This window comes from Toxorhynchites rutilus, chromosome 2 (genome assembly GCF_029784135.1).
Source record: "Toxorhynchites rutilus septentrionalis strain SRP chromosome 2, ASM2978413v1, whole genome shotgun sequence".
Lineage (NCBI taxonomy): Eukaryota > Metazoa > Arthropoda > Insecta > Diptera > Culicidae > Toxorhynchites > Toxorhynchites rutilus.
This window is the reverse complement of record NC_073745.1, coordinates 215,429,265-215,442,965: the sequence shown is the minus strand read 5'-3', so window position 1 is coordinate 215,442,965 and position 13,701 is coordinate 215,429,265. Positions and strand designations below refer to the sequence as shown.

General features: G+C 39.2%; 1 protein-coding gene across 1 annotated transcript in view; it reads right to left on the bottom strand.

Annotated features, from left to right (window-relative positions):
* LOC129764582 (lachesin) overlaps positions 1-13,701 on the bottom strand; it is a 364,995-nt gene that overhangs the window by 24,479 nt on the left and 326,815 nt on the right. The window contains exons 6-8 of the mRNA XM_055763793.1: positions 5,596-5,724; positions 5,132-5,222; positions 387-470 (exon numbers count right to left, since the gene is read on the bottom strand). Coding sequence (XP_055619768.1) covers positions 387-470; positions 5,132-5,222; positions 5,596-5,724 — 304 coding nt within the window. The remainder of the gene's footprint in view (positions 1-386; positions 471-5,131; positions 5,223-5,595; positions 5,725-13,701) is intronic.

Sequence of the window (13,701 nt, the reverse complement as noted above, 5' to 3'; positions counted from 1 at the left end):
CGCCACTGATGCTTGAGTATTTTTCTGGCTGAATGTTTTTCACATTAAATATTTCCCGGCAAGCATCGAACACAAAGAAAGTTCATGGCATTAATAATAAAACTACAAAATTGTCAACGAAACAAAGAAAAACAGTTTGCTCATTTTGTGCGCCTTTCATCGTCCATCCATCCCGGCAATGAACAATTACAACGCTGCCACGGGTTAAAATCCAAACACCTTTTGCTCCTATCGGTGAGGGTACTCACTCAGGTGCTTACTTACTTAAAGGACGGAGGAAAATCCCCGAGGCGTTCGTGGTGTCAGCAGCAGGAGCACTACCAGTAGCAGCAACACTCTGCAGGATCAGCAGAATAAATCTCAATTACAGCTGGGAAGTAACTTACCGATATGAGTTTTCGTTGTAATCGATTATATACTTTTTGCTCGGAAGTACCATCACGGAGTTGTAGACCCAGTAGATGATCGCTCTGCTCAACAAGCAGGCCATCGCGTGGGAGTGTGAAAAATAGCAAGAGAGAAAGAGCAAAAAAAGAAACAACACTCCGGTAAGAAGAAAGTGAGAAAGGTTCAATAAAAGTGGAAAACAGTGTTTTGCAGTCTAGTTCTGGGTGGCAGGGAGTGGGGTGTACTGAGGAGTGGCGGGCGGGGGCGGTAAACAAGTGAAAAAAATGAAATAAAAGGAGGCGAAAGTTTCCCCCTTTGTTTGGGTTGACGAGAACGATTTTCTCGCTCTTTAAGTTCCTCCTTTTTGCGCTTTAGATAAATAAAAATTGAAACTTTCAATAGACGGTTAAACTATCGCAATCCGATTGTGAGGGCGGTGTCTCAGGAAGGGTGAGCGAGAGGGTGGGGGTGGTTTACTTGGCGGCGGAAAGTTGTTTTGACAATGAGTAAGAACTTTTATTGTGTTTGCTGATACGATCGAGATTCAGAATCAATTTATTGGCACTTGCACAGATATTGGATTCCGATAGTAGTTGTTGGCTCCCGTTTTTGTCGCGACTTTTATTGTTTCACGGTGGTGGCCACGGGGGAGAAAGTATCCTTGTTTGCGAAACGGACTAGGGCGAATGACGGTGATAATTGCATGGAGCTTTGGAATGAAATAATTGTATGCCGTAGGACAGCTATAGCAATTAATGTCGTAATTATACAACACAATAACTACATATTTCGTCTACAAAAATAATTTCGATTGATTTGGTGTCTTCCGCAATGTTTTTTTTGTGAATTTATGAAAGTATGCATAATTTGCAGTCATGGGAAAATTTTGCTAAATGCTATCAAACGGTAGTAGATACAGTGATTTTAAAATAAGATTTACTGGTCTCAACTTATGGTCGTTTTCGAATATTTTTCGAGTGGTTTTAATGCCTACCATGCTTAAATTAATTAAGTGATGTACTTAATTTTTATGGCATAAAATTCTGTAAAAAATATACATTACAACAAATCTTAATTTTTCATTTTTCGAGAAGAGAATAATCTTTTGATGTTTGAATTGTTTTGGATGCTGCAATGCAAAGTAAATATAACTGATAGCAAAGTGGATCAGTATGAAAAAATTGTGGGCAAAAATATTACAGGTTCATAAAATAATAAAATCACGAATAAGAATAAATCAATTTGTGAAATACATTTAAAACTATTTAAGATAATGAAATATGTCTCTACTATATGTTCTCATATGTTTAGATCATTAAAAATAACTTAATGAGTGGAGGACATACTTCATTGTCTTGAATCGATAAACATATTTCACGAATTGACTGCTTTTTATTCGTGATTTTACTATTTTCTGAAGTTACAATATTTTTGTCCACCTTTTTTCATATTGATGCACTTTGCAATAAGTAACATTTGTTATGCACTGCAACATTCAAAACAATTCAAGCATCAAAAGATTATTTCCTGAGAAAATTAATCTCGAAAAATAAAAAAATTAATAATATTTATTGTAATATATAATTTTTACGCAACCCTATACCATAAAAATTAACCACCGCGCTTAATAAATCCAAGCATTGCAGTCGAGAGATTTCTACTCTTTAAGGAAAATTTACTTCCAGGTTAAGAAGACTTCAAGTCGACATTCAAAACGACAAAACATTGAGAATTTTCAGTTAATGTTTGTTTAAACTATATCATTTAGCAAAAATTTACCATGCACCTTTTTGACTGCAAATTTTTCGTACTTTCATGAATAATCGAATCTAAAAACAATTATAAGAAACATTTCAACAATTTTCAATAATTCAATTTTGACGAATTACATGCCAACTCGTCTTAGGAACTGGCAGCACCATCTCAGCTAGCAATGAAACGTTGTGGGTGTAAAGACATGGGTCATTTAAGTAACTTTGCACACTTGAAATCTTCAAAAAAGAATTAGAGTACTTTTTGAAAAGAACCAAAAATAAAACTATTAAACTATTTCTGACAATCTTTGTGAAACATCGAATTTTTATGAACTTTCGAAACTTCGAACTTTTGTATGTTAATAATCATTTTTAGCCACAAATTATGAATTCTGATGTGATTTGAAATTAAAAAGCTCATTATCAATCTCCTTCTAAATTCAGCCATTCTCGAGATAATTGAAAAAAAAATCTAATTTATTGTCTTTTTAGTTTTAATTTTTTTTAAATTTATGTGTGTATTTTTGATTTTTTTACTTACAAAAGAAGTCATGTAGATAATTTAAAAAATGAGTCCAAGATAGTAAAACTATATCTGACGAACTTTGTGGAGCATCGATTTTTTATGAATTTTCGAAACTTCGAAATTTCGTATATTAACAATCATTTTAGCCACAAAATATGAATCCTGGTGTGTTTAAAAACAAAAAAGCTCTTTGTCAATCTCCTTGTAAATGCAGCCATTCTTGAGGTATTTACAAACATATTTATAATTTATTGTCTTTTTTTTTTTTTAGTGAAAAGGCTATGATTGTCGTGTCATACTGTCATGTTAATGAAATTTTATGAATTTGCTCAATAAGTTCAATAAGTTTTCCAAATACATCATTATGGTAAAAATATATGTTTAGGAGTTTTAACCCACATGTCTTCAAATGTTTTTCAACGTAACTCCTAAACCTAAAATTATAAGCATATTCATAAAACTTCATGAACATGATGGTATAAAACGACAAACATATTAAAAGATCTTTATATATAAAAGAAGGATTTTCCCACGTACGTGTCAAATATCATCACAGGAGAATGGCTGATCAGATCTGCGTCATCCGTATATTTTGCGAGTTTATCTTCACCAAAATTACAATGATAGATTACTTTGGAAAATTTTTGAGATGATTAGAAAAAAAATGACTATGCATTTCTTTATATATAAAAGAAGGATATTTAAAATAAAAAGGAAAATTTGGAGATAAGAGGTACGCATATGTATGTTTCGCAATGGATCAATTTTACAGATCTAAACGATTACATACAAACTTGAAATCTATTCGTTATTTTTTGCTAACCAAAAATATTCTCCAGAAATGAATTATATGGCAGAACAACGTTTGCCGAGTCAGCTAGTTTACTATAAAAAGGACAATAAATTAGAAATATTTTTTCAAATATCTCGAGAATGGCTGCATTTAGAAGGAGGTTGATGAAGAGCTTTTTTGTTTTAAGTCACATTTTTTTTCTCAGTGAAATTGTTTTTCAAAAATTTGTTTTGATTTTTTAAAGAAAACCTAAACCATTTCCTATATTTTATTCTCTAACCAACATTTTGTAGAACTTAATGTTCAAATAATTGCTCACATAAAATCTATCCGACTTACAACACTTCAGTCAAAGAATGAAATTTAGGAAATTATTTACGTTTTCATAAAAAAATCAAACAAATTTTTGAAAAAAATCAAACAAATTTTTGAAAAAAATCAATATAAAATATTTAGAAAATTCATTTTTACCGAAAACATGTATTGTTGAAATTATGAAAAAAAAATGATATGAATAACCCATATAATTTTTAACAAGTCACCCATACATCGCAAAACTTTCTCCCTTTACAGGAAAACAACAACCTTTTCATGTTTTTCTTCAAAAAATTGCTGGTAATGTTTAATTCGTAACATTTTTGTGTATTAATTATCGCGATTTACGTGTTTTACAAACTTTTTTTTAACTTGTTAAGAACATGTCAAACGCGAAAGTTTACACACAAAAATTTTACGAATAAAACATCATTTTTTCAGCAGTCTTTATGCAAAAATGCCTTATATTCCAGAAACTATAAAAGCTAGAAAGATGACGTTTTCGACAAAAGTTCATATTTTGATAATATCTACAACTTTGTCTAATACACAACATCACTATCTTGACGTTAAACAAAATTAGAATTGGTTGTAATTTTTTTAAAGAAAACATGAAAAAGTTGTTGTTAGAAAAACTTTTTCCCTGTAAAAGTGCCCATCTCCCGATGTACGGATAAAAATATAAAATAACCCTTTTTTCAGAAAATTGAGATTTAAGTGTTATTTTTGAACAATTTTTTTTTAAGTGCCGAATCAATCGGATCAACCCGTTCTGTGTTATATTTTTCTGAAAATTTTCAAGTAATTTTTGTTTATGCTCTTCTCAGAAGTAAGGCTAGAGTCAAAATGGAAAACCGATGATGCAAATTGTCCTTTTTGGTCATGAAAAAAACTATTAAAACTATTATTATTAAAAACGTCATTTGCGGTGGAGCAGCTCAAAAGCAACAATTTAATATTTTTTAGGAAATGGTTTTTTTTTATAAATGGGTTGCTCTTTTATGTTGTTTTGAAGTTTTGAATATTTTACCATTTATTTTAAGGAAGCATGACAAAAATCGTTACCTATTTTTTGCATTTTTTGTTCTTATAAATTTGCGTAAATGTAAAGTACCAATTTTGTAATCGGGTTGATGAATTTAGGATCTGTCTCATTTCCAAATGATCAGGAACGCATGTTATTTATAATCATTGGATTAATTGAGTTACCAACAAAAATATCGATATGTAACTTCTAGTGAAATTAGTATAGTCGTAATAAACCCAAACGTCTTCTAAAGAAAGTAGTAAGAGGAAGGGTGTAAGTCTTGCCATTGGGAAGGGTTGCCTTAGGGTACATATTTCCGTAAAATTTACCTCGGATGTGCTTCCGTGTGACAGTCTATGGTGACATCAGTAGATAGTGGAGCACCTACCAGCTGATTTGGTACCCAGATCATGGGGGAAACTGCGAAAAGACCAATTGAATCCAATTAACTCAACAACTGCTGCGATTTTTCCTTGCTGTACGCAATACCGATGCCTCCTCGACATCCGATCCACTTTGAAACATCTATTCATTGCGAGAATCATGGGAACATTTACCACACGCGCTCTAGTTAATACAAAAGTTTACAGAACACTTCTCTCAGCCTTACATCTGACAGATGGACCGTAAAAAACAATTTAATGACTTAATACACTTATCAAGTAGCAAGAGTCAGGATAAGTGTGGACGGAACGAAAGAAAAACGACACAAACTGCCGGTTAACATTGTGAGTAGAGAGAGAAACAAAAAAAAAAAACGCAACGAAAAACAAAACTTGAAAAGTACTCTTACACTCTACGTCGAGAATAATCCGCTTAGACACTGATGGCGGCACACCATTAGTTGCGATGCAGAGATAAGCACCCATCTCGTTTCGGCTCACTTTCGTCAGATGGAGCACCTCGCCGTCGTAAACCATCACTGCAAGTGGAGAAGAAAAAAACAAGAATGTGAAAGCAAAAAGTTAGCACGGAAAGCGAAATATGTATTTGGCTTAAGTGTGAAAGTTAATACAATGTTTAGCTGATACTGCTCTGTTTCTCTGAGGAGGAAGGGGGGCGTGAAGGATTTGGGATAAACATGAAGAAATCGTTGATGAATATTGAAGCAACTAGGGGGTGGCGAAAAGACGCACGCTTTATGTCACTTTGCAAGCAATCCGACGTTTATCCTGATAGAATGTTCTTACTTTCGCATTACTCATCACAATGAAATGTTTATCTCAGACGGTCATTGGTGTTGGTTATTGGCGGAGATGATAATGTAAAAATGAGATCGAGAGGCTTCAAAAAATTGTAGTGTAATCCTGTCTGTCTAATGAACTGAAATATCTGCATTCGTCACAATCTGGACACTGAAATTGTTTCCCGAATGCGTGGTTTGATGATTTGTGCGTTGAAAACGTCACAACACAACTGCATCTGTATTCGGATAGCACGCAGTTCATTGAGTGTCTCAATATGAATGAAGGCTACCATCAAATTTCGATACACGTGATGATATTAACACATTAAGGACCGCTCACGAGTTTTCTCGTGTTTTCTACACTCGATGGTTAACCCTTCCGCTACGAGCGTCGTTTATGGGCGACATCAGGGCGCAGTGCTCCGTTCAGCGGTAGCACTCTGACGGAGCACACTGCCGTAGTGAAAGGGTTCAATCCTTGGTTTTTTTTTATCCCATTTGTTTATTTCAGGCTCATTAGCATTTTAGCTGTAACAGAGCTGAATTTTAATCGTGTACATGTCACATGGTTATCATATCTATACAGGTAAACTTCGATATAACGTACATTTATCTTTCAAAATTGTACGCTGTATCGAATTGTACGTTATATCGAAGGAAAATAAAATAAATAACTCTTCAGTAAAAAGATTCGGGGACCCTGCAAAAGGTTTAATGGTTTCGAGAAGCAACGATCTTTCTTGCCTTTGCGAGCACAATACACTAATTGGTCATATGTCGCAATTTGTTTCTTTATATCTGTTGGGAATGATTCGAAAGTGGTCGGATAACTTCAACTTCACATTCGGTTTTAAAATTCAAATCTTTATTCAGGAACAAATGCGCGAACAATACTTTTATTTAAACTCAATTCAATTTATTCTATTGGTCGGGATTCATCAACTACAAAAACTATTCTGCTATATTTCAATAAGCTTTCTTTCCTTTTATCAGCTTTTTCCCTATCTGTGTTATAAAGCTTAACTATGTGTGTGTGTATTGAATTTGCCTGTATTTTATGGCATCTGAGCAGAAAAAGGAGAAACTGATAGCATCCACTTTTCTGCCTCACTCTAACTATTCTGTGACAGAAGGATGTTCACAGTTGACTCATTTCATAGTACACAACATCGCCGCCACCTTGAAATATAAAATTTCAACTATAAATAAATCCCTACATTCTTCTGTCATTTGCTAAGTTGTTTTTGTTTACATTTATGTACACTGGACTAAGTCGCCTGTCGTGAGTGTTGTGATTGCGATGTGGAATATGGTGATTATTTCTACGATGGATTGCTGCTATCTTCATGTGGCAGCAACCATATTTTGGTGATAGGACGCTTGATGTTTCCATTAGATGTCTTCAAGGTAAGTACACTGATCAATTTATCTTTTCCAGGGTGGATGTCTAATATTCTTGCTAACGACCATTTTACAGGATGCTGCATTTCATCGACGAAAACAACAAGTCGACCTGGGTGAAATTCGTGGTTTGGGCGGTCGCTGCAATTCCTGAAGGTATTCTGTGCTCCAGTGATGCCAGAACTGTTGGTAAGTACGCTGTAGTGCCTGATAGTGACCTAATTTGTTTAACTGAATATTTCTAACGTCAATTTCAGGCAATGATTGCATCGATGAGCCAATGAGGAAATGACCGGGTGTCTGACAGGCCAGGACATTTGAATATTCCGAAAGCGGTACGAGTGGGCGAGAATTCATCGAGGCTTCAATCTGCGTGAGGATGGTGCTGAGGTCTTCGAAGGAGAGCCGGGCGTTCAACAGTGGGCGGTGCAGGTGTTTCTTGGCCACTTTAACTGCAGCCTCCCATAGGCCACCGAAGTGAGGTGCTCTCGGCGGACTGAAGTGTCATATGATTCCTTCGTTGGCGCAGAATGATTGAATGTTGTTGATTTCTCGCTGTGTTGATGACATTATGTACAGTTCCATGAGCTCATTATGAGCTCCGACGAAGTTCTTTCCATTATCCGAAAACAATTCTCTAACTTAGAGGCGAATGAACTGCAAAGTTTAAAGCCTCTTAAAACAAAGAAAGAAGAAGAAGAAGAAAACAATTCTCGGGGTCGTCCTCTGCGTGCGATGAAGCGTCTCAGTACTGCCAGGAAAGCTTGCGTGGATAGGTCGCTAGCTAGTTCGATGTGGACAGCTTTGGAGCTGAAGCATATAAATATGCAGATGTATGCTTTGGTTGCGGCTGCCTTTCGATGTACGGGTGTCAGGTATACAGGACCTGCGTAGTCCACTCCAGTTACGGTGAATGGTCTACTCGGTGTGATTCGGGATACTGGTAGCTGACCAATTTGTTGGCTCGCGGGAACGGGACTGGCTCGGGCGCAGCGAAAGCATTTTCGAATCACGCTTCGAATTAATCGTCGTCCATTGATGGGTCAATACAATTCTCGTATTACGGATAGCGTGTGACGGCCGCCAGCGTGAATGAGTTTGAGGTGATAGTGCTTTGCGATTAGATAAGTATAGGGATGGGAAGCGGGCAGAAGGGATGGATGTTTCTGTATATACGGTTGTGTCGACAAATTTAATCTCCCTCCCACCCTGATAACGCCGTCAGGGTCTATGCAAGGGTTTAATAGGCGGATTGAAGAATGCCTTGAAACTGCATTGCCTTTTTTGAGATCTTTTATCTCCTCTAGGAACGAATCATATTGCGCTAAGCGTAACAGGTAAGTTTTTGCCATGGTAAGTTCTGCTTCTGTGAGTGCTGTGTTTTGGGGCGATTCAACTGGGGACTGCGTGCGGATTTTATTTCGTGAATTTTTGGAAAAACGTAGACAATATGCAACGACGTGAACAAGGTGGTTATAGGATGAAAATCTATTGAATATTCCGATAACTGAGGGCTCTACTCTAGCTGCAACTGTGATAACTCTTCGGCGCTCTTTTCCGTCGTCTGGATATTCGCAGATTTAGGTAGAGGGCCAAAATGCTTCGGGCTTGGAAAGCCAATCAGGTCCATGTGTCCATGTATGGCTGGCGAGGAAATTTTCAATGTCCATTCCACGTGATACCATATCTGCCGAATTTTGCTTTCCAGGGACATGTTTCCAAGTGGAACCGTGCGTAGCTGATTGGATGTCGGATACACGGTTGGCCACGAAGGTTTTCCAATTGTTAGGAGGTAATTTGATCCATTGTAATGTAACGGTTGAATCTGACCAAAAGCATGATGAGGATATTTTTATTTGCAGAGCTTCGATAATTTTTCTATGGAGTTTGGCGGCCAGGCTGGCAGCGCACAATTCTAGACGAGGAAGGGTAACACGTTTGAGGGGTGCTACACGCGACTTGGAGGCGAGAAGTTGAACTGAAGTTCTCCCCTTGGGATCAATCGAGCGTGCATATGTGCACGCACCGTAAGCTGCTTCGGAAGCATCCGCAAAGGTGTGTAGCTGGATGGAGCTATTTGGAAGAATTTAGCCAGCTTGGGCAGTTGTTCGGCGTACTTTTCCCACACTGGTGCAATCTTATTCGGTACTTCTTCGTCCCACCCAGAGCATTCCAACCAAAAAAGTTGCATAATAATTTTACCACGGATGACTATTGGCGAAATAAATCCCAAACGATCGTACAGGCGGGAAATTTCGGAAAGGATTGATCGTTTGGTGTGTATTCCAACGTTGTGTTGGTTATGTGCAGATTCCCAATGTTTTAACGGTCTCATCTTTGTCGAATCGTACGGATGATTGTATGCCGATTTGGTCCTCCGATAAGCCATTCAGTACATCGAGAATGTTGGATGTCCATTTGCGGGGATTGAATCCTCCTTTAGCCAGTAGTTCATCAAGTTCACTTCTCAATTGGATTGCTTCTTCTATCGACTGAGCTCTTCCGATGAAATCGTCAACATAGAAACCCTTTCTGATAGCTTGATCAGCCAGCGAATAATTTGCACCTTTATCATCAGCTAGTTGGACTAACGTTCGCGTGGCAAGGAACGACGATGGAGTTAGACCATAGGTTACGGTCTTGAGCTCGAATGCTTGGATGGGATCGCTTTTTTTTCTCCAAAATATATATTTTTATCAAGGCTCATATGACGTTAGCCTGACGGGGCCGGAGTTCAATATTTTGACAGTTTTTCTTATTATCTATGTTAGTAATATGTAACCGATTACTCGCGGTCGGCTCGAGGTTAGTATTAAAGGGTGTGTCACATCAAATTGCATCACGGAAAAAACGCTGTAGAAATTTAATTTTTAGGAATTATATCTTCAGCTTTCGCTTATAATCAGATAAGAGTGTATAGATCACGTTGGCCATGCTTCACTGTCAATTTTTCGTAAATTTGGAACAATGTCGTCGAACGAAAAAGAGCGTCGTGAATTAATCCTGTGCACTCATTTCGAGAATCCGGAGTTGTCACATCGGGACATCGGTAAGATGCTGGGAATCGTCCAATCCACGGTCAGCAGAGTACTAAAACGATACTTCGAGAACCTAACCATCGACCGGAAGATGAAGAACGGCAAAAATGGATGCTCTGTCAGTGAAAAAGATCACAAGCGCGTAGTTAAGCAGTTTAGACGTGATCCGAGAAGTTCGGTCCGGGATGTCACCAATAAGCTGAATTTGTCAAGTTCATTCGTCCAGTGGACCAAGCAGCGGGAGGGCCTGCGTACATACAAGGTAAAGAAGGCTCCTAACCGCGATGAAAGGCAAAACATGGTGGGGAAGACGCGAGCCCGGAAGCTGTACACCGAAATGCTGACGAAGCCGCATTGCCTGGTAATGGACGACGAAACCTACGTCAAAGCGGACTTTCGTCAGCTGCCGGGCCTGTTGTTCTTCTCCGCAGAGGACAAATTCAGCGTTCCGGAGGAGATTCGCAAGCAGAAACTATCCAAGTTTGCCAAAAAGTACATGGTGTGGCAAGCGATCTGCTCTTGCGGAAAGCGGAGCGCCCCCTTCGTAATGACCGGCACGGTAAACGGGCAGGAGTGCCTACAGAAGCGTTTACTACCACTATTGAAGCAGCACGAGGGCCCGACCATCTTCTGGCCGAATCTCGCTTCGTGCCACTATTCAAAGGACGTGTTGGAGTGGTACGAAATCAACGGGGTCACCTTCGTGCCAAAGGAAATGAACCCGCCCAACGCGCCGGAGCTTCGCCCAATAGAGAAATATTGGGCGATTATGAAGCAGGCCCTCCGGAAGAACCCAAAAGTTGTCAAATCGGAGGCGGACTTCAAGAGAAAATGGATTTCTGTTCAAAAAAACTACAACCTGACCTTGTACAGAACCTTATGGACGGGGTAAAGAGGAATGTGCGAGCATACGGGCTTGGGCTCGAAGTATGAATAAAAAGAAAATGCCAAAAGTTGTTTAATAGTTTTTATTTTACTGTCTAAAATTTTCAAAAGGATCGGTCTACTGGGCGAATTTCTACAGCGTTTTTTCCGTGATGCAATTTGATGTGACACACCCTTTACAAGTGTTCTCGTAATTGGGATGTTGCTGTCTCCAATGCTCTGTACGTGTGTCCGACACGGGATACTTCCTATTGGGATGCAGCTGACCATTAATCAGCAACGCCCCCCTAGTATGTACCCCATATCTAGCGTGGTGCGTCTTTCTCGACTCGAGGAATCCAGGATAGAATGGTCACTAGCCGGCGCAATCATCAGTTCGTGTAGAGTTGTCATGAGCGGTACAACCTTTGGCTCTTGTTGAATCATCAGTGGACTGCACAACCTTTGGCCCGTATATCTGTAAAGAGTGTGTGTATGTATTGCCGCGACTAAGTAAAAGTTTATAGATCGGATAGCAGGGATATGACACAGGGACACAACGAAGGAAACATCATTAAACGTTGACATCGGCGTTTCTGAGGAACAGGTATAGATGAAGCAGAAGATCAGGATCACGGCTACCTAAGATATCCCGGACGGGGATATCCGATTGTCTGCCTTGTGCTCTCAGTGCTCTAGAGAGCTGAGAGCGAGCAGCATGGAACCGGATACACGACCAGACAACATGCTCGATGTCGTGGTAGCCATCGCCACAATCACAAAGATTGTTTGCTGCGAGCCCAATGCGATAGAGATGCGCGTTTAGGTTGTAGTGATTGGACATGAGCCGAGATATCACGCGAATGAAATCACGACCTACATTCAATCCCTTAAACCAAGCACTCGTCGAGACCTTAGGGATAATCGTGTGTAACCAACGACCGAACTCATCTTCACTCCACATGCGCTGCCAACTAATGAGTGTATGCTGACGAGGAATCTGAAAAAAATTAATTATAGGCAATTTGCCTCTCAAAAAGTGTGCGCCCACCTTAGCTAGCGAGTCCGCTTTCTCATTCCCCAGAATCGAGCAATGAGAGGGAACCCATGCTAAGGCAATCTTGAATAATTTTTCGGATTGGGATCGCTTCCTTCGAAACGCCAAAGTATGCGTTGGAACGGAGTATCGTCGGAGTGTACCAGTACTTGACGATACATTTTCTCTATGTCGGCCACTATACCGATAGGGAACGTGCGGATTCGTAGTACTATGGATAGGAGATCATCTTGCACAATTGGACCTATTAGTAGCGCTTTATTTAGAGAATATCCACTGGAGGTTTTAGCGTAACCATCGAATACTACTCTAGTCTTCGTAGTAGTACTGGACTCCTTGATCACGGGATGGTGGGGAAGGTAGCAGTTTTTGGAGGAATTTTCATTGGTCGCATGTGGCCCAGGGAAACGTATTCATTCATAAATTTGCAGTATTCGTGTTTAAGCTCAGGATTTTGATACAATCTCTTTTCCAGATACTTCAATCGTCGTATAGCAGCGGATTTTGATTCACCAATCTTATCGTAAAAGTCGGAATGTCGAGGGAGGCGCACGATGTATCGTCCACAGTTGTTTCTGGAAACAGTAGCTGCGTATTGTATTTCGCATTCGTTCTCTTCTTTGGAATAAATGGATTTCTTGGGCAACTCCTCGATTTCCCAAAATCTTTCCATACTTAAGGGATACAAGCGACACCGCTGTTGTGGAATGTTGAATTTCGTCAGCAGATCCGGGAATATCCGCACTACCTGAGACTATCCAACCGAAGACACTTTCGACTAGTAATGGAAGGGATTTTGAAAGCTGAATCTTTGTAGCGGTCTTAAAACAAGAAGAGACATGTTCGTTTCCAATTATCATGTCTATTCCTGAGCATTTGTGAAAAGTAGGATCAGCGAGGAATAGATTTTTCGGAATGTTCCAATTTGTTATGGAAACATTTTTGCTGGGTAAACTGAACGTCACTTTTTCCAGTATGAGGAAATCTACGTCTAACTCAAAATTCTCTTTTCGAGATCGTATTTGCGTGGAAACAGAATCACGTGCTTGCTGTGGCTTATCGCCCACGCCGTGGATCATTACGTTCACCTTCTTTCGCTTCAGTCGTAAAATTTGGGCCATTCTTCCAGAAACGATGTTTGGTTGGGACGCTGAATCAAGCAATGCGCGTGCAATGCTCTTTTCCATAGCGATCGACGATAACAAGTACTACAGTCAACATAAAAATGTTTCTACTACTAGCATGCGGAGGAAAGCTGCGTACTTCAGCGGAATTATTCGTTGCAGCAGTGGCTGAGAGAATGGCATTCTCATCGGAGGTTGTGACGTTCGTTTGAGCATATGATCTGGGAAC